General features: G+C 46.3%; 1 protein-coding gene across 2 annotated transcripts in view; it reads left to right on the forward strand.

Moving 5' to 3' along the window:
- TMEM131L (transmembrane 131 like) overlaps positions 1-21,187 on the forward strand; it is a 909,664-nt gene that overhangs the window by 593,716 nt on the left and 294,761 nt on the right. For both annotated transcript variants that reach the window (XM_069631301.1, XM_069631300.1), the window contains exon 17: positions 6,954-7,092. In XM_069631301.1, coding sequence (XP_069487402.1) covers positions 6,954-7,092 — 139 coding nt within the window. The remainder of the gene's footprint in view (positions 1-6,953; positions 7,093-21,187) is intronic.

Raw genomic sequence — 21,187 nt, forward strand, 5'->3', positions numbered from 1 at the left:
GAGGGTTGTGGTTTGAAGTTCTGGTCCTCTTGAAGTAAAGCCTGGTCCTCTTGGAGTAAAGCCCTAGACAAGGCTTCTAAGGGAGTTCATGAAGCCTTAAGTCCTAAAAACCTCCCCATCTCCATTCAGTATAGATGTGAATGTTTTTGTCGTTTTTTGTGGGGCCAGCCTGATTGAATGGCCACCAAAACCTCTGTGTGCTTGCCTAGAGTGCGATTGGAATGCTAGCTTAAGGCAATCCGTGGCTTGAATGTATCATCAGTGGGAGAATCGGTGCATTTCTCCGTTTTGTACCTTAACTCCTGGAAGACTGCTGATGAAGATGGGCTGCTGCTGAGAATCCAGATGTGGCATTACTAGCTGGACCCTGGCTCTTTTGTACCTGCACCCTGATTCTTTACTGATGGTGGAATCCTATCTAGGGCTCGTCCTTTTCCTGACGTCATCCTTGCTGGCTTGACCGGCTGTTACTTTGTGGGACATCTTGCTTGCAGTGCCGCATCCCTGTTAAATCCTTCTGGTCAAAGTGCATTAAGGTGGGGAGTATGCCAGCCTAGAAGCAGAGTGGCTTGCTACTGCAATGCCAGTGTTCTGTTTTATGATGTATTGGGTCACCTCCTGCCGATCCCACCACCATGCAACTGTTCCTTGCTTCCTGGCTTCCACTTCTTGTTCTTGTGACCTGCCCTGGAACATTGGTTGTATTTGTCCAGGCTCCCTTTGTGGTCATCATGGCTGCCAGGTTTTTTTTGCCTCGTATGTCATCCTCCCAGATGTCTCGTTGTTTGTTCCTTTAGTCTTCTGCATTCTTGCTGTGATGTGGGTTTTAGTCTTTTCTACTTGAGTCCCCAAACACGGCTTGTCAGGCTTACACCCAACATTAAACTCACCTGTACACCTGCTAGGACAAATTCTATACTACTACTGTGTACTTTTCAGGGCCTGGGTCGTGTTCTGTTCTGGGTTTGATCTGCAAGGTTCGCCTAGAACTGTGAGTAGCAGGGTTTTGATGTTATCCACTCTGCCCCCAGTTTTAACTTGTATTACTTGGAGTGGGCTTTGGGCTCCTTCATCTAGCTCTTCCTTGGTCTTCTTGGGGTTTCTCTGACTGGTTATCCCTTCTGCTGCACCTGCAGGGTAAAAGGAGAATTGTACGATAGTTTTCCTTTTAACCACAACAGACCATGTGGAATGTGGCCCTATTGTTTCCTTTGAGAGAACTTCTAGAAAATTGTTAAACACCTTCAAATGACTTACTAAGGGTAAGGCATTTTCTCTGACGCCCAATCAGGTTTTTTGAGTTTTTAGAATAAAGGCTGTAATCTTAAAATGCCTGCTGAATTAATAGAGATTTGAGTATAATCTTTAACCGCCATGTGATGTGTGTGTGTAGGAAAACCTGATGTTACAGTGACCACTAGTGGTCACATTGTTTCTGTCGATGTTTAGGGGTGAACCATGGCCTATTCAGGGCCTGTTCTGTATTTCCAAGTATATTTTACTATCTGTTGACACTTGCGGCCTGTTTCCTATTTGTCAGACTTACATAGACTTAGTATGTACCAGTTAGGTTAATCTCCAATGCTGTGTCTCCTGGAGGTCTTATACCTTTTAATGGTTGTCTATATACTTGCTTGATAAGTACATTTTGAAGTACTTGTAACCTTAATGCAACGTGTATATGTATTTTTACAGTACACTATGCTTGGTGTATTGTATTGTGGATGAGATTAACTTTCCATTAGTACCAACTAGGGGTGTATCGAATAGTAGATTTAACTATTCACCCGAATACCGGATAGTTGTCTTTTTAATAAATAGTTGTGGAGACAAGTAAAACACTTGGTAAATTAAACATACACTTTAAAACATGTTTCTGATGCTTGTGGATCTGCTTAGAATCACATGCTGTGCACATAGTCCGACATCTAGTGGAAATCGTGGAGTATTGCAACTTTCTTTCGAAGATCGAAAGGGACGTCGACATGGGCGTGACTGTAACACTATCTCTAACATGAGGTGTAGTGTACCCAAAATCCCTCGCGCGTCGAGGTCCCTCAGATTGTTTTTTCTGCCAACCTAGTTGGTCGCTTTTGCGGAGCTCGTAAGCGTTTTATATTGCTAAATTAGTTTCCATGGCCTACGGCCGTCTAGTCCACCTTGACAACCTTCTTGACTGCTTTGTGGTTTTCATGCTGCCAATGACATATGCAACAGCTCTCCGACTGTGACCTGCTCGACAACTGTCGACCGCGTGGCCTTTGCCCTCTGGCATGGCCCTTACAGTAGGGAGAGTGGGGCCCTGGGTTGTTGTTCTTCTCTCTGAGAGTGTATTTCCTTCACCCCTGTTTCTCTTCTTAGTCTGGCTGCCGCTAACCTCTGGTGTGGAGAGCACTCCTTTTCAATTCTGCCCTTCATGTAACGGCAAATTTCCCTGGAAAGACACCCATCGCCAATGTAATAGGTGTCTTCCTCGTGACCATGGCAAACGCTCGTGCAAGGCCTGTAAACTCTTTTGACCAAAAACGATGAAAGACAGGTGGACTAAATGGTGGACGGCCTATGCTATGCAGGCCGAAAACCTTTCCCCCCGTCGGCGCTGTCGCTTCGGACGACGAGGAATCCGTTGGCAGCCATGGCTCCGAATTGGAAGACGTCGACCTCTCGGCAGAGCCTGTGTGCTCCCAGGTGCCCGTCCCCAACAGACATTTTGAAGTGGGCACTCAAACACAATGTTCCTCCTTTCAGAACATGTTCCAGGGGAACTCAATATTCTGGCAGATGTACTCAGCAGAGACTTCCCCCTACCCGTAGAGCACGAGTGGCGGCTACAGGAGGACATTTTACTCTGCATCTTCGCAGAATGGGGCCTCCAAGAGATAGACTTATTTGCCACTCTGGAGAACACCCATTGCCCAGACTACGCCTCCAGGTACCCACAGAACTGATCAAAGGGGAATGGTCTTTGGATTACATGGTCTGGGAGATTTGTCTATGCTTTCCCCCCGATTTCCCCGCTCAACAGAATAGTGCACAAAATGCACCAAGATCCTGTCACGATAATCCTGGTGGCCCCTATGTGGGTACGCCAACCTTGGTTCTCCCATCTCATGGCAATTTCAAGTCTCCCGTCCCAGGAAGCTGCCGTGCCCATACAACATGCTGTCTCAAGATCAGGAAGAGACACTACATCCATGCCCTCAAACTCTCAATTTAGCAGCCTGGCTCCTGAGGTCATAGAGTTGGGGCATGGACATACTCAGCGAGGCACGTAAACCCACTACCAGACATTGCTACTCCAGCAAATTGAAGCTCTTTGTTATCTGGTGTAATGTCAAGAGTATCAATTCTATTGATTTCTCACCTAAATATATTGTCCTTTACCTAACTCACTGATTCAGGACTGGTTTTCAATTATCTTACAGTCCACTTAGCCACGCTTTCGGTGTACACCACGTCCCAGAGCAAGGTATCATGGTGGAAGATTCCTGTAATTAAACCCTTTATGGAAGGGGTAAAGAGACTTCATCCCCCCATCTCCAACCCAGCTCCCACATGGGACTTGATTGTTGTTCTTACCAGACTAATGGGACTGCTCTTTGAACCAATGCACAAGGCTAGCCTTAAAGGACTCGCCTACAAGACTGACTTCTTGGTGGTGATAACTTCTATAAGGAGAGTTAGTGAACGGTAGGCCCTTTCAGTTCAGGTCCCATTTTTCACGATTCACAAAGACAAGGTGGTTTTGCGCACACACTCTCGCTTTGCGCCCAAATTTATCTCAAAGTTCCATGGCGGAAAGAAGCCTCCACACACTGGATATAAGGAGAGCGGTTATTTACTATCTGTAAAAGACAACCCTAAGAAAAACAAACCAGTTTTTTGTTTCAGTGGCAGCTGGTAGAGAAGTGGACCCTGTCTCTAAATCAGCAATTTCCAAGTGGATCGTAAACTGCATCACACTGTGTTACACTCTTGCCAAGAGAGTTCTACCCTTCACGCCTAGAGCACAGTCGACTCTGGGCACAGGGGTTACCATAGCATTAATTGCAAATGTTCCTCTAGATTCTATTTGCAAAGCAGAAACCTGGAGTTCTGTACACACCTTAACACAACACTACTGCCTGGATACACACTCTAGGTCTAATTCTCAGGTGGGGCAAGCAGTGCCAAGACATCTCTTTTTTACTGTTCCTTCACACATCCCACCACCATCTCTAGGTACTGCTCGCTAGTCTATGCACAGCATGTGATTCAAAGCAGATCCACAAGCATCAGAAGACATGCATTACTCACCGTAATAGCATTTCTGATGATTGTATCAGCTTCTATTCACATGCTGTGCATATAGCCCGAATGTGAATCTAAGCAGATACAATCATCAGAAATGCTATTATGGTGAGTAATGCATGTCATATTTCTTTATTGCAGTTCTTTTCTTTGTTGTCTACAGAAGATGATTGTGTAAACCATGAAAGGAATCCATTATCAGACAAACTGTTCAATAACAGCATAGTTTGTATTTATGTGCATTCATATGCGTCACTGGTTGGGCAGGGACTAGCCCAAAAGTATTGTATGCATGTATGCAATCACAGCGAGAGGAGACCTGGGTAGGTCTACTTGCACTTTCAAATGTTCCTTTTGGCCCTGCCCATCTTTAGCCTTCTGGCTCCAGCAGGGCACTGAAACACAAAAGGAGTAATTCCATCGATTAGCACCTTGCTGACTGCTGAAGCGCTACTGAATACAACAAACCTTTGGGATGCTGAAGGCATGCTTTATACATGTGGCACTGAGTGGGGGATGAGGCATTTGAAAAATGTCTTCATTAATAGTCTTTTTTTTGTGTGGGGTATGTTTGTGGTGTTGTGGAACATGGTAATGTACTAGATGAGCTATATAGGGAATTCTAAGTCATCTATGGTTCTTGGTTGACCTTATAGGGAAGGGACAATGCTGATTTTCAGTTCTTTAATTGACATGTGCTTGTTTATTTTATTTAGTTTCACTTGTACATCCATTTCGTGCCATATTTCTAAATTGTCAACTTGTATGTCCTTGTCTTTATTACACACATGTTCCTCCTTTTTTAACTCTTAATTTCGGGAGGCATATTTCTGCTGCCACAGACTGGGGCATTTTGGTTCCAATAAATATAGCCACTTCTTTACTAACATCTCCCCATTTTACTCAATTCAAAGGGACTCATTTTGGAAACATGAGAAAGTTGAAGGGCAGAAAGTGTAACCTATGTTTTGATATTGCAAGCACATCTCAACCGTACAGGCACTTCCCACTGATCCATCTTCTTGCTTTTTAACATTGCCTTGAAAGCTGAATACAGTCCTTGGCTGCAGGAACACTACCTCCTGAGCTATTTTACTCAGGGTTTGGAACTTACTGGGATCTCTGCTATAGGTATTACCCAAATTGACCTTTTACAATTGACCTTTTACAATTGACCTTTTGCACAATTGACCTAATTATAGTGGTCCTAATTGACCTTCTGCACAATTGACCTTTATATTATTTTAGTTTTATATATGTTTTGGGTTGGTTTTGGATTATAAATAATATAAGGGGATTGGGTGGGGGTTGCAGGGGGTTTTGGATTGGGTGGGGGTTGCAGTGGGAGTTTCCCCCCGCATATATGTCCTAATTGACCTTCTAAATTAGGTCAATTCTCCCGAGGTCAATTGTGAAAAGGTCAATTAGTATACAACCCAGCTATATTAATCCACTTCATTATATTATTTGGATTAGGAATTGGTGGGATTGGAACCTGTAGCTTTCCGATGCCTCATACAGGTCATCAGCAAATCACAATTTTCCAATAGTGACTTCATAAACTATTGTTCCAGCTCAATAGTTTTCAACTGCAACATACAGAGGAGTCCAGAGGAGTCCAGAGACGCATTCAAAATATTGGGAGTTTTGCTTCAGCTCACCCCTCCCCAGCAATCCACCAGATTAAAGTTTGTTCAGCATATGAAGGGTTATTTTGCGCTATCTCACAGCTGCTCTGCTGTAATCACAAAAAATGACTATAACTAGGGGGTTGTCCTACCCTCTATAAATCAAAAACATGCAAAACAATTCAAATGCAAACTGGTTTTAAACCCTTTTGGATGCCCATACAAATGGGGCAGCCATTGTTGGAAACAACATGCTCGCTGCTAATGAACACATGTCTCTTACTTTTTGAAAATGTCAGCTTTTTATTATTAATTAGCTGATACTCTTTCGCTTACAAAATATTTATGTATTTTTTATATACATGACAGTACATGTTGACCATAGTAATGAACAAACGCATGGTTATATTTGAAATCCAGTGCAACATGTTTACAGGTGTCCTAAGATGTAAACAATCCACTTGTACAATTAACAAACAACTTGCTAATAAGTGGAAGATACCATGTGGTTCGGTGCAGGAAACACAGGATGTAAGTGCAGTTGGGGGAGAAGTTGGTTGTTAGTCTCCTATGCCCGGCTGAAGTCTGACCTCATATTTGGCCATCACAAAAAATGACAGCAGCATTTGTTTATTGATCCTTTTGAAGGATAAACATGGCGTGCCTGAAGGATTCTAGGCCCAGTCAAAACAGTATTTAATCTATTTTGTAGGGGAAACTATTCGACTTCGAGAGATCATTTTCAGCCTGAATTTGGCCGAATATTTACTTGAAGCCTAATTTTGGTACCCCCCTAGTACCAACCCATCCCTTCCTAAAAGTGAAGCATGACAGCTCTGCTATGTTACCCATTGAGTGTTTTTAATCTAACATGATGGATATCTGGTTCTTCTGCTCAGGCTAGATCTCTTCACACCCCCTCATCATAGGGCTGTGCGTAAAAATCCCTAACAGTGAATCAATTTAAGAAATTAACCAGAGCAAAAGTAAAACGAGGCTTTGTTTTCTCATGTATTTTTTGTTTCATTTTCACAGGAAACATTTTTTGATCAGGACAAAGGATGCTGCTGGGAAGAAACCGGAGGAAGGGTCTTTTGCTTTCTTTTGGCCCCGTTTGATTTCCAAGCCTGGCCTTGTACTAAATTTCAGCACCACAGCACTTAAAAACAGCACTGTAAGTAGAATTCTTAGTTTAGAGGTATGTCTATTGGCTGTGAAGAATGTGAATCCGTGGTGAAATATTATGTTGTGGTATTAAAACATTTTTAATGTAGCTTTGCCCTACAGTGGGAAATGCATTTTGTCTAAGTAGAAGTTACAAAGAAATAGAGTTCTGGCATTATGTTGTTGCATGTTTGTACATGGATATGTGGTATGGTAATCTGAATACACAAGGGGGCATTTGCATGTGAGCTGGGGGACACAGATGTACCCTTTCTCCAATAATAGTTTACTATAGCTGGATTATTAACTCAAAAGATCTTTTTTTAGTTGCATTTTGACACTTGTGGGGGTTTTGCTATAGAACACCTTTTCTTAGAAAAGTGCCATTCATGTAGTGCCTAACTATAGATTGATGGTGTACGTTCACACAGTAGGCATTACTATAACCGATCTCAGTCATACTCATTGTATAAACCACTGAAGCATGAGTCGCTTGGTGAGCCCAGCTGGGATGCGTACCGATCACTGGCCGCTTTCTGAACAGAGCCTGGAGTCCACTGAGGCACCAGTAGACTTCAGGATAGCATGGTTTTCTCTTATTGCAGAACTTTGTATGTTTTAATGGTGTTAGTTAACATATTTATGCCACAGGCTAGATAATGTTGCAGCAATGCCGACGACTTCTTTTGCATAAACATTTTCTAAATGACCACATAGCATTAGCCATGAAACAGTAAGAGCAGAACACTTATTCCATGACCACCTATAATGGTAAATTGACAATGTTTCCTGCTATCTCACCTTTTAACAGCGCTTTTTTATACTTTCGAATGGATTGTATCCTCCTACGTGTTCCTCATCTTTGACATGTAATGTCCAGCTTCGACTGCTTTGGAAAAAGACTGCGACAGAAGGCGCATTGCGTCGATGGCGTCGAGTTGTTGTCACTCAAAGGCCTCAGTCGAGGGAGACGTCATCGGATGTTATAAGTAGCATGCATGGCGCCCGTTGGCCTCAGTTCTGTTTTTCTGCAATTGTTTGCTTCGCGAGAAACTCAGTGTGCCTCGTACTTGTGAATATTCTCTTTTTGATGATGTCTTCGTCTTCTACCCTGACGACGCCTTGTTGCGGTTACAAGATGTCCATTACGGATCTGCATCGAGACTGGCTGTGGTGGCTTGGGGAGGGCCAAGAGACAGATACGTGCTCCAAGTGTAAATCCATGATGGGGAAAGCCTTGCAGGAACGAAAGGGGAAGCTTCAGGTAGTCAAGGTGTCCAAGCCCCAGAAATCCCAACCGGTCTGGGCGAGACCTCCAGCGCATTATGATCAAGATGACCTTACGGACATTTTGGATAGGGGTCCGCCTATGGATCCTGTGTTACCTTTCCATGTGGCTCTTCAAAAAAGGGTGACCAGGAATTGGGAGACCGCGGAAATTAATCCGGCAGTTGACAATTCTCTTAGAAGAACATACTGCCCCTCCAGTAGCGACCCCGGCTACCTGTCGCAACTATGGCTACCTCAAAGCAGGCCACGTACCCTACCATCCCTCCTGATAGGGACGATAATCGCGTAGATGGATGGGCGCGCAAGGTATTTTCTGTGGGGAGTATGGCATTGAAATCAGCCAACTACACTTGTGCGCTTGCATAATTTTCATACACTCTATGGGAGTGCATCTCCATGGTGGCGGAGCACATTCCAGAAGTGGATGAGAGGGACGGCTTCCTGGCTGTTAAGGACGGCAAGGAAGCCATGTGGGAATCCCTCCAGTCTGGGTTGGATTCTGCAGATAGTACCAGCAGATTCATGGCTACAAGCACCATGATACGCAGGTTTGCGTGGTTGCAAAAGTCGGGTTTTTGCGCCTGATGTGCAGGTTCGACTTCTCAACATGCCGTTTGACGGGTCTCATCTTTTTGGCAGCACGGCTGACGAGAGCCATGAGAAGTTGCAGACCGCTAAGGCGGCCGCCAAGTCTTTAGGTGCCGCTGTTAAGCAACCTCAGCCTTTTCGTCCTAGTGGACAACCTTGAAGGGGTAGATCTATTCGCTACTACTCCTCATTTGGAAGGGTGAGAGGAATGGCCAGACAAAAGGGCCAACGAAAGTTCCCTCGTGGTGGACGAGGGAGAGGTGCCAAGTCAGCTCCAGCAGCAGCCTCTTTACCATCGGCCTCTGCAACAGCCACTTCAAAACCGCTCTATTCCAGAATACCCAGAATCTTCCGGCCTTTGAATTCTTGAGGTTGCTTGGCCTCATGGCATCCTGAATTTTCCTGGTGCCGGAGGCCCGCCTGAGAATGAGATCCTTTCAATGGGCTCTCTGATAGCAATAGACCCAGTTCTCGGGTCAGATGTCGGACCGCCTAAAGATTCCGACCAGAGTCTCGAATGATCTTTTGTAGTGGCCCTGCGAGAGAATGTTCTGAAGGGCGAACACTTTTGGCAACCATGGCCGGAGATCACTGTAGTGATGGACGCCTCACACATGGGGTTGTGAGCTCACGCCAACGATTTGACTGTCGCCAGTCATTGGTCTTCATCGGAGTCCAAACTACACATCAATCTTTTGGAGTTTAGGGCAATCAAACTAGCACTGAAGGATTTTCTGCCGTCTGTACGGGGAAAGAATGTCCCGATAATGACGGTCAATACAGTGGCCATTAACTACCTCAACAAGAGAGGTGGTGTAGGGTCACTACCACTGTGCAGAGAGGCAATGCAGCTCTGCTATTGGGCTATTCAAGAAGGAATCTCCCTATCAGCAGTTCACCTAGCCGGGTAGGAGAACACAGCGCCGGACGCTCTGAGAAGGCAGAGCACAGTCTCCCACAAGTGGGAACTATCTCAGGAAGTTCTTCAAGAGATCTTTGTCATTTGGGGAACCCCTCAAGTGGATCTGTTTGTGACCAGTCTCAACCGGGAGTGCGAGCTGTACTGCTCAAGGGATTTTCCTCTGAGAGGAGCTCTAGGAGACACGTTTTTGGTGGATTGGGAATGCCCACTACTGTACCTATTTCCTCCGCTTCCTGTCATTCTTCAAGTAATCGGAGGTTGAGGAGTTTCGGGAACTGCATGATCCTCATTGCCCCGGATTGGGCCAGGAGAACGTGGTACCCGGACCTTCTGGACATGTCCATCTGTCCTCTGATACGTCTTCCACAAAAAGAGGATCTTCTCTCGCGAGAGGGGGGTCGGGTTCTCCATCCAGCGGTCAACACTGTCAACATTCACGCTTGGTTTCTGAAAGGTTGAGGTACAAGGATTGGGACCTCCTGGATGATGTGCTGGAGGTGTTGCTTTCGGCCAGAAGGCTCTGTACCGTTGCTGTTGGAATAAGTTTTACGACTGGTGCAGAAACAAGAATGTTGATCCTCTTCAGTGTACAACTCCAGATGGTCCATCATTTCTGCTTTCGTTGGTACACAAAGGTCTTCAGGTTGGAACCATTAAGGCTTATCTGGCAGTGCTTTCAAATTTTAAGCGCTCATCGGAGGAATGGTCCAATTTTAAGATCCCTCTGGTCACTCCATTTCTAAAAGGGCTCACAAATGTGTTCCCACCGTCTACATTTCAGTTTCCGGTGTGGGACCTCAACCTGGTTTTGAAATTCTTGATAGATGCTCCCTTTGAACCCCTGCACTCATGTCCATTGAGGTTGTTGACCTGTAAGACAATCCTGTTGATGGCTCTTACATCTGCACGTAGGGTGAGCGAGTTGCAAGCGCTTTCTTCCAAGCCACTTTTTACTATATTCCACAAGGACAGGGTTGTATTGAGGGTGAAACCGTCCTTCTTGCCCAAGGTTGTTTCGGACTTTCACGCAAGTCAGAAAATTGTGCTACCAGCCTTCTATCCTCCTTCCCGACCTAGTAAGGAAGAGCAAAGGCTGCATCGGTTGGATCCTAGGAGAGCGCTAAGCTTTTATATTTCCAGAATGTCAAAATTCAGAGTGGACACCCAACTCTTTGTAGGGTATACAGGGAACAGACTAGGCCAAGCTGTTTCTAAGCAGACCTTGTCTAGGTGGATCATCCTCATGATTTCTGAATGCTACAGACTGGCAGGCAAGGACCCTCCTGAGGGCTTAAATGCTCATTCCACCAGAGGCATGGCCACTTCGACAACCCTGCAGAGGGGTGTCCCTATTAAGAACATCTGTGATGCTGCAACGTTGTCATCAATACACACGTTTACTAAGCATTACTCTTTGGATGCTTCCCACACTTGGGATGTTGCTTTTGGTAAGGCAGTCCTTAATTCTGCCCTTAGATAGTTCTGCATGTCTAAATTCTTCACCCTCCTCCTATCTTGGATACTGCTTTGAGAGTCTGTCAAAGATGAGGAATATGTTGGAGGACACAATCCATTTGAAAAACAAGTTAGTTACACATGGTAACGTTCTTTCGACTGGATGTTCCTCCAACGTATTCCTCATCGCCCTCCCAACCTACCCCTCTGTAGAATTTCCCATGCTGTTACAGCTTTCGTTAAGGCGGAGTACTGTCCTGCACGTGTTTAGGGGCACTTCCGATACACGTGGAGGGGAGAACTGAGGCCAACGGGCGCTGTGCATGCTACTTATAACATCCAATGACGTCACCCTCGACGGAGGCCTTCGAGGACATCCAATCTACGCCATCGACGCAGGGTGCCCTCTGCCAATAAATTCCGAAACGGGCAAAGATGGACATTACATGTCATAAATGAGGAATACAGTGGAGGAACATCCAGTAGAAAGAACGTTACCAGGGGTAATCAACTTGTTCTTCTAGTCGCATTCATTAATTTTGGCTAGATATTTCGATCAGATGGCATCTTGGAGAGTTAACCTGTAAATGTTAGAACAGTGTTCCTGATATAAATATAATTAGCTAATTAAACCTGCATTTAACTCCATCCCCAATCTCCCCTCCCAAGCCTGGCACCCTGCCTACAGTTGTCCAATGCCAGACCTAAGTCTCTGAACCTAACACAGAAAGAGACGCTTGCTCTTACTCCTACGTACAGTCCCCTTTCCTGTAAGGGCGTCCCTCGCTAGGGACGGGAACAAACCTTTTCACTAGAAACAATGGTCTTCTCCTTTTAAATTTAGTTGCGCATGGCTCCCTTGACCCTGCCCACTTGCGCCACACCTTAGTCCTCTTTTCCGCGTTGACAGGAGCAGACCAACTTCACCAGCGCTCGTGGTTGATTCCTAGTGACCCGTAATTCCACGTGTTTTTCCCTCTTTATTAACAAATTAAAAACTTTTAATTTACAGGACACCGTCCATGGGTGCCCCGCCCGTCCCCGGCGCATATCTGCCGTGACGGGCTTCAGCAGGTGCCCATCTTGCAACTGTTTAGTTTCCCTCATTAGACCCTTTGACTCCGGTGCTTCAGTGAAGACCATTGATGGGAAGACTGCTCGGCACGCAACGTGCTTACTCCCCGGTGCCTTAATCGGGTAGCGCGCTGGAGGGAGCTGTTTTCTATGACTCCACCAGAACACTTAAAGGAGTATGTGAGAAGAAAAACCAAGAAGGCAAGTGTTTTTTTTTTGTAAAGCATCCCAGGGAAGTATGCCAGCGCGAAGGGCCAATTCGGCTCTTTACTGGCGAGAAGGGTACCGAGGCTCAGGTAGCTGCTGGCCTAATGGCCGAGGAATCTAAAGATGATCCCGGTCCCATCGCTGAGGAGCCAAGTGGCGTAAGCACCGGGACACGTCCCAAGGAGCACTGCAGGGGTGCCTTTACGCACAGACAGTGTTAGGCACTATCATGTGAAGTACCTTTTGGGAGACTACAGCAACCTTGACCTCCTGGCAATAGGAACCCAACCTTTGGTATAGTGTCTACTACACAGGTTGGTAGTGTGGCTGAGCAGGGGTCAATGTGAGCAGTAGTGTTTTTACACCGAGGTCGACAGTAACAAGTATTCAAATAAACTTACACTCAAGGTTTCTTGATTAAACAATTATTAATGAATTTAAAAGTCAGTTCAATAAGCCTTCTTCAGAAGGGGCAATATATAAGTAACTGCCATGATTCCTGCCCCTCATGTCCCCAGCCCTCCTAGATGTCGGGCTGGAGCCAGGCCACAATCACCTACATGGCCCTCAAGGACCTCTCCATCCCTCCAAAGACCCACTTGGAGTCAGACTTGGCGCTTGTAGCACCAGACTCACTCACTCCCATAGGGTAACATTGGGGATTGGACTTGTAGTGCATTGATGGGTACAAGATGGATGCCCCCACATATTTCGGTTCCCAGAACTGCATGTGTGGCCTTGTCTTTTGGGTGTGGTTCAGCCCAGAGACACCTGGGATACCCAGAGACTATTTAAGCCACACCCAGGCTGAGAAACATGCTTTGCGTTTTCTGCACCTGCAGCGTGACACTCACCGTGTTCGGATCGGTCTCCAGTAGGCCTGCATTTTCTTCTGCGCTCAGCTCCTGCAAGAACACCGTTAGGAACAGCCTTACCTTGCGGCGCTTCTGCCCATCATTCATCGCTCCTTCTGTTTTGCGGACATCTTCGGCGGTGTTATTCCCATCCCGGCACGCCGCTTCCTAAGGAAAAGGGAAAAGAACAGAAAAAAGGCATTAGTAAGCATTCTGCAAATCTTCGCTTATTTTTTAAAGACTGTATGAGCTTCAAACGCTTACCTGAATCCCAGCCGCTCTTGGGGGACTCTGTCTCCGGAACTTGTCATCCATCTGCAAGAGGGAAAAGGCACTCCACGTTAGCGTGGAAACATCTAGAGGCGGCGCATACCGTGCTTACCCACCGGATTTGTTCTTCATAACCGGCAATTACGCTGAAAACGTCGCAGCACCTAAAAGACACAGAAAAAGAACTCAGTTCAATGCAAATACGAAAGGGGTGCATCGCGCATCGCACTCTCACTCACCTCAGCAGCACGCCGCCATCACCGGACGCCGGCCATCATCTAAGGAAGGAAAGGGACGAAGTTAGAGAACTGTTCAAAAGACTCATTATACTTACCTGTCAGACTCTTGCCAGTGAAGTAACTAGGCAGCAACAAGCCCGCTTCAATCAATGCGCTCCTGTGCTGAAAGCAGGACGGAGAGCACACTATCCAAGAAAACAAGGTGAGCTGTGGATCAAAGGGAAGGGTTGGACCCCGGGAAAGAAGGGGTTCAAGCACACAGAGACAATAGGGAGTTAAACTCTACAAATCCTGTGTTTCAGGCCCAGTCTCCAGTCGAATAGCCTCCAGGGAAGTGTTCAAGGTCGTAAGAGGTCCGAACAGGCTGAGTGACGTCCCCGTGGATACCAGGTGAGCGTTACAGTAACACACAAATACACTCCAAAATACACACTCTTAGTTTCTCTAAATCAGCAAGTACCCATTTGGGATGGCACACAGACACCTGCCTACACCCTCAGGTGACTTAAATGACTAGGACACTGTGGACGTTAATATGTCACTGGTACATTTAGAGCAATACTGAGATTGGTTTCAAGAAAAGGGTTTGGGCATAAATCAAAGGTTAAACAAATATTCTCAGCAGCTAAGTACTTTTGGAGCCCCCAATTCAAAGTAAATTAACCCTTTCCTGGAGGAAACGTAACACACAAAGTCAGAGGTAAGAAGAGTCTCTCGGGAGCCAAGACAGCCAATGTAATTTTACAAAAGTCTAGATGAGCTGAAGCACTTCTTGCAGGTAAGTAAAAGTCTTGCACAATGTTTTAGAAGTCTTTGTAGAATAAGTAGAATCAGTATAGGGCCACAAGCTGGCTTGTGAGGTGCAAAGCTGCAAGCAACTCTGCAAGAGCAACCAAGACCAGTCTCAACTGAGAACAAGTAATACTACAACAAGAAGAGTTACGTCCCATTAGTTTTACAGTACCTTTTGGATAGAAGAAATGGTTCCAACTGGCTTCTGTTCCTGTGTAGCTCTGCAGATCCTGTTGTTCCTGGGCCTCAGTCGTGGGGACAAGAGGGAGGACGTCTGGGGACTCCTGCACTACAATGGGAAGGTCAGAGGCAGCAATGGGCAAACTTCAGTTTAGCGGCACTTTGCGGTTTCAGCTCCTCGAGTCTCAGCAAATAGCACCACAGTGGTTCTCGGCTACCACTCTGGACTTTCCTCGCATCTGGGGTCCAACACGTCCAACACTCTGTTTAGGTGGCTCAGGCTTGGTCAGTCCTGCTTCCTGGGAGTGCAGAGGATCTTCCTGAAGCTTGGGTTCGACTTAAAAGTGATGCACTCTATCTGGTGTTCCTCTCCCTGGCACTTTGGTTCCAGCAGCAGTGGAAGTACAGCCAGCTCCGAGCGGATGTCCAGACGAGTTCACGTTGGGGTTGATTGGTTCCACCAACCCAAGGGGAGAAGTAGTCCTTGCAGGGCTTTGCTAGTCAAGGCAAATTTGGAGCTTCAGCACAGCAGCAGGGCTCCACCGGGCACACCAACTGTCCAGGAATTGCAGCAGGCGTCTCTTCCAAGTTCTTCGGATTCCTTCGTCCAGTGGTAGACTCTGCCTTCCAAGCCAAAAAGCCTCGCCTTTTATGCAGGTTTCTCCCATGCATTCCTGCCTAGCTGTCAATCACTCATCAGGGTTGCTGTCCTGCCAGGACAGCCAGCCAGCCAATCACATTTTGGGTGCATTCCTGTAACTAAGGGGATTAAGCACAGGGAGTTTTGGGCACCTGCCTCACTTCCTGCCCCTGCCAGACACCCTGGAGCCAGAGACGGGCTTCACTCATGAATCCCGCCAAAGACAAAACGGACAAATGGACCAAACCTGGTTTGGCGCGCAGAGTAAATCTCAAACAGGACCTTTCCAGCAAGAAATGTCGAAAAAAGAAGACCAGGGCCATTTCGACAAAATGGGCACCCATGGGTGCCTTACTGCAGCTGCGAACGCAGCCCGCGGTAAAAACACACAACAGTAGTAAAAAGTAAACCACTACCACCAGCCATTCGTTTTAGAAAGGGTAGTGTCTGCCACATGGAGTTGGTGGGTGGCTTGACTGCTTTCCAGTTAAGGATCAGAGTTTCACGCGCTGTGAAAATCATTGTGTATTATCCTGCGCTGCATGTGGTTGGGGTGCTAGTCCTCCCTTTGTCCCCCCAGTAGTAGAGCGCCCAGGGCCATCGCAATGTCTGTCCCGTCTATGCACAAGATCTGTCTGTATACCTTGTCGCAGAATGTCTTTATCTTCAGGCAAGACTATAGAATGTGACCTGACCACCGCATAGTCTCCAGCAGTCCGGTGAGTGTAAGAGACCCATCCAAAACAGTTTGCTTGGTGTATAATACATCCTTTGTATTGGATGTCCCGATTGCGGACGTTCACCAAGACCATCGGTATGGCTTCAAAATAGTCATAGAGGTCGCCTGGGTCGAACTGGGTTCCCAGATCATTGAACCAATGATATGCATGAATGCGGATGCGTATTAAGTTATTGTGGGTGAATATTGTTTAGAAATTATGTAAGTGTGGGTACACTGTCACATTCCGCTCCATTTCTGATTCTTCAGCGTTGGGGTGGCTGTAAGGGATTATGTGGTATGTTTGCGAATGACCAGTAGCAGGGTCATGCATTGGAGCCAATCTGATTCACCCAGCCCTAGCAGTTGCCACTCATCTGGGAAGCTAAGTGGGGATTGACCTTCGTAGAGGTCCATTACCCTGACATGTTGGCAACTTGTATCTTGATTGGGATGTAGCCTGTCGTTTAGCCCATATGACAACAGTGCCCTGATACTACTCCAGCCTGGGGTCTCATGCATTGAAGATCCCTGCAACGCCCAGAGTCTATGCTATTGAGTAAGCGTTAGTCCCAGTACTGGATGCTTTTTGATTTTGGCAGGTAGTTTGTTCAGGGGCATAGCCAAGATCTCGGCCGGTGCAAGCGGAGTCCATAGGGATAGTTCAATCATATTCCTGCTGGTCAGGTCTGCTTCGTTGAGCCTGCATTTGGCCCAGCATACTTGCGCCGCCTGTTAATATATTCTCCAAAATGGTAGCGCTAGGCCGCAGTCCACCTTAGAGGCCAGAAGGATTTCTAGTCTGAGCCGTCCTTTTTTGGCCCTCCAGACAAATTTAGTTATGTAGGAGTCTAATTCCTTGAACATCTGGTTCGTAGGGTAGAAGGGGAGCATCATTGCCAAATTAGTTTCGGTAATGAATTCATTTTGAAAGCATTGATCCTCGCGGAGAGGGACAAGGGGAGCGAGTCCATCTCAGTAGATCTTGTTTAATTTTTAGTAGGACTGGGGGATAGTTTAGTTGGAGTATTTCATTTGGGGTCAAGCATATTTTAACCCTCAGGTGTGATATAGTGGAGTCTGAATGTGGCCACCCCGCCAGGGTCCCAAGGGATGTCTAGCCTTAGTGGGAAGAACTCGAATTTTGTCCTTTTTATAACTCAGCCAACCATTGGGCCGATGTGTTGTAGTTGACGCAGCCTCAGGAGTGTGGTCTTGTAGTCACCTAAATATATAAGGAGATTGTCTGCGTAGAGGGCCTCCCAGTGTTTCTCTGTCTCATGTTGTATCCCTGTCCATCAAGGGACTGTTCATAGTTTGGCCGCTAACGGCGCAATAGTAAGAGCGTATAGGAGGGGAGACAGAGGACATCCTTGTTGTCTGCCCGAGTGAAGGTCAAAAGGGGTAGATGTAATGCCATTCGTCACCACTGCTGCTGCCAGTATATAGCAATTTTATGTGTTTGATCAATTCTGGTGGGAAGCCGAAGGTGCTCATTACTTGAAACAAAAAGTCCAATTGGACCTTGTCTAATGCCTGCTCTGCGTATAATGTTAGGATTCCCTCAATTGGGTGTACCCCCCAGCTATGACGTGTAAATGTCGGCGAAAATTGTCGGTCGAGTGTCTACCCAGAATGAACCCGGTTTGGTCCTTGTGGATAAGGTCAGGGAGAAGGCCTTTGATGCGACGGGCAAGACATTTCACTTGGATCTTTGCATCAGCATTGATTAAAGATATTGGGCGATACGATCCGCAGTCTGTGTCTTGGCCTTTCTTATGGAACACCACTATTTTATCTGAGAGCATGGAGCGCAGTAGGGAGCCGGTGTTTCCAGCCTTGGCATACACAACTCGGAGGGTGGGTACTAGACGATCGGCTAGTGCTTTATAGAAATCGATGGGAAGTCCGTTGGTGCCCGATCGCTCAGAGAATCTCCTGCATGATGATTGGAGTGGCCAGAGTTTCTATATGGGTTGCCTTCAATTTGGGGAGCTATATGGTGGTTAAGAATTCATGGATATGCTGTGGGTCTATCGGGGGTGGTTCTGCATATAGTGCGCCATAGACTTGTGAGAACCGCTCATTAATAAGTTTGGCTTCCTTTAATAGGTTCCCGTCCCTGTCTTTGATGGAGTCAATAATTTGCACTGCCTGTTGATTGAGTAGTGCAAGTGCCATAAAATGAAGGAGTTGGTCTCCCTTGCAATAATAAGTTAGTGACCAACTAGTGAATGATTTCTGGGCCCGAGAGGAGGAGACCGCTTTTAATTATGTTCGACGCACCATCAGTTTAGCGTGTGTTTGTGGGTCGTGCAAGCATTTATGCACCTTTTCTATCGGCAATATGTCGGCCATCAGTTGTGCTTCCCATTCCCCCACGTTTTTAGCTTGTTAGCCCACCGTGATATACACTACCCCCTAATGTAAGCCTTATATGCGTCCCAGCAGTTCAAAGCAGTAAATTCATTGGACATATTGGTTTGTCAGTATACGTCGGTGTCGCCCTCTAGATGTTCAGGGAAGTCCGGGTATCCCAATGCTCTCAAATTGAGGCGCCACACTGGTCTCTTATGTGGGACGTCCGGAAGGTCTAACCGGAGTAGTACTGGCGAGTGATCTGAGAGGGTGGAGGCCAGTATTTTACACTCCCTAATTGAGTGGAATTAGAGGGGAGGAACCAATAATTTAACCTGGAGTAGCTGCTGTGTCTATTGGAGTAGAATGTGAAGTCTCTGTTGTCCGTGAGTGATTCGCCAAGCATCTCAGTCGGAGCTCCTCCAGAAGAGATTGGAGGGTGGTGAGTTTTCGTGGGATCGGTTGCGAAGTCGTAGAAGTGCTTTGGTGGCCTATTAATGGGGATAGGGCTACATTGAAGTCCCCCCCCTCCCCAATCAGTATCGTAGCACTCATATATCATGCATAAGCAGAGAAGGTGTGGGTAAAGAAAAATTGCATGTCTGATGTGGACCCATATATGTTTAGAAGAGTAACAACCTGGTGTATGTGGCCTTGCACTAACATGCATCTGCCTCTGCCATCTACCAGCATGTAGAGGACCTGAAAGGAGACCCTCTTGGGTATTAGAATATATACTCCCCTCTTCCCTTGACATGGGGAGTGTACCGCTGTTCCAACCAAACCCTGACCGTTTCTCTGACTCAATTGGGCTTAGATGCAATATGTCTGTTTGTATATCGCGTGCATAGTTGAGCATTTGTTTTATCATTATGGGATGGCCTACACCCTAGATATTGAGGGTGATCATTTTAATTTGTGGGAGGGAAGCACTCCCTCCAAGTGGTAAGCACCGGATTTCTCATCCCTGGTTTGTGCCAGTACTGGGGGTGGGATTTCGTACAGAGGATTGCACCCCCAAACATTTCAAACCGTGAACAAAACGTACAAAAAGATGAAAGCCCATGCGCGGGGTTGGTCGGAGGAGGCCCAAGGGTCTCCTCCATTTTCCACACAACAAAGTCCCCTTCCTCTGGGTATCAGTGGTGTCATGGACTCTGTCATCCAGGCTCTCATCGCACACCAAAAACAAAGGGGGAGATGAGAAAAACAACCAAAAGACATGAGTGCGGTAGATGAGCTTCGGTTTACTGGTGATGCAGTAAAGCTTTAAGCGACATCCCGTCTATAGCTGAAAAGTCAGTGTTCCATGCCATTGGGGCTCCGTATGAATAGCGTCTATACAGGAGCGTGCCACATCAGGGTCCCCTTTGCGGGTGATGGGGGCAAGCCCCTTCTGGCTGAGGCTGTTTTTCAAGACTTTCTTTCGGATGTATTACCCAGGAGGCCAATGTTGGTGTATAAAACAAGGTTCAGGAGCAGAGTCTGTAGTACTCATTTCACTGGAGGTTCTTTTCGGCTTCCCTGGTCTATTAGGTATCTGCCCGTTTTCTTCCAGCGTCCCTGGGCTCTATTACGGCGTTGATGTCTAGGTGGAGATGGTACATGCTCAGGGCGAGGGTTAACTGCACTGGGGAAATCTGTGTGCACCATTTCCCTTTGCCGCAGGAAGCGCCATGCTGCCTCTGGATCTTCAAAGGAGTGCCACTGTTTGTCCAGCTAAATGTACCATAACACCAGGAACTTAAAGTAGTATCTGTGTTCTGTGCTCTTCAGGGCTTCAAAGATCGGGCTAAACTCTTTCCTGCGTTTGAGACCTTGATGGAGAAGTCATTCAATAGATTTATATCAGCCCCGTCTGTCCGTATCATACCAGCGGCTCTCTATGGATAGTTAATGTTGGAAGTTAAGGAAGATAATCTTAGAGCCATTATCTAAATTTGTGGACCACTTCATGCAGCCGATGGTCAGGGAAATGACTTTGTATGTAAAAGACACCACCCAAATAATTAGAGGTAGAAGGCAGACCGTTCAACACCACTGATGAGATACTGATCTGTCTAGATGTGGTAGCTCTGTATGCAAACATACCTCAGAGGGCTTCATTGGAAGTGTTGGAAGAAAGATTACTTACTGAAAACATAAATACGAATACACCAACCTCCATCATGTGGTGTGCTGAAATGGTGTTAATGGAGAGTTACTTTCACTTTAATGGCCATTATTATAAACAAGTACAGGGCACGGCAATAGGGGCCACACTGGCCCCTAGTATTGCAAACCTATATATGGAAGCCTTCGAGAAAAGCTGTATCTATCCAGATACCAATCCATTTAGAAAAAACATTCTTCCATGGAGAAGGTATATAGAGGGGATTAATGCACAAAATCAACATCTAAAATTCACCGAAAACGTGAGTAAGGATGAAGTCAACTACCTTGATGTTACCATTAAAGTTGACAAAGACAAGGGTGAATTATATGTGAAACCATATAAAAAACCAACAGATCGTAATAC

This window comes from Ambystoma mexicanum, chromosome 6q (assembly GCF_040938575.1).
Source record: "Ambystoma mexicanum isolate Mex_15411 chromosome 6q, UKY_AmexF1_1, whole genome shotgun sequence".
Taxonomy (NCBI): domain Eukaryota; kingdom Metazoa; phylum Chordata; class Amphibia; order Caudata; family Ambystomatidae; genus Ambystoma; species Ambystoma mexicanum.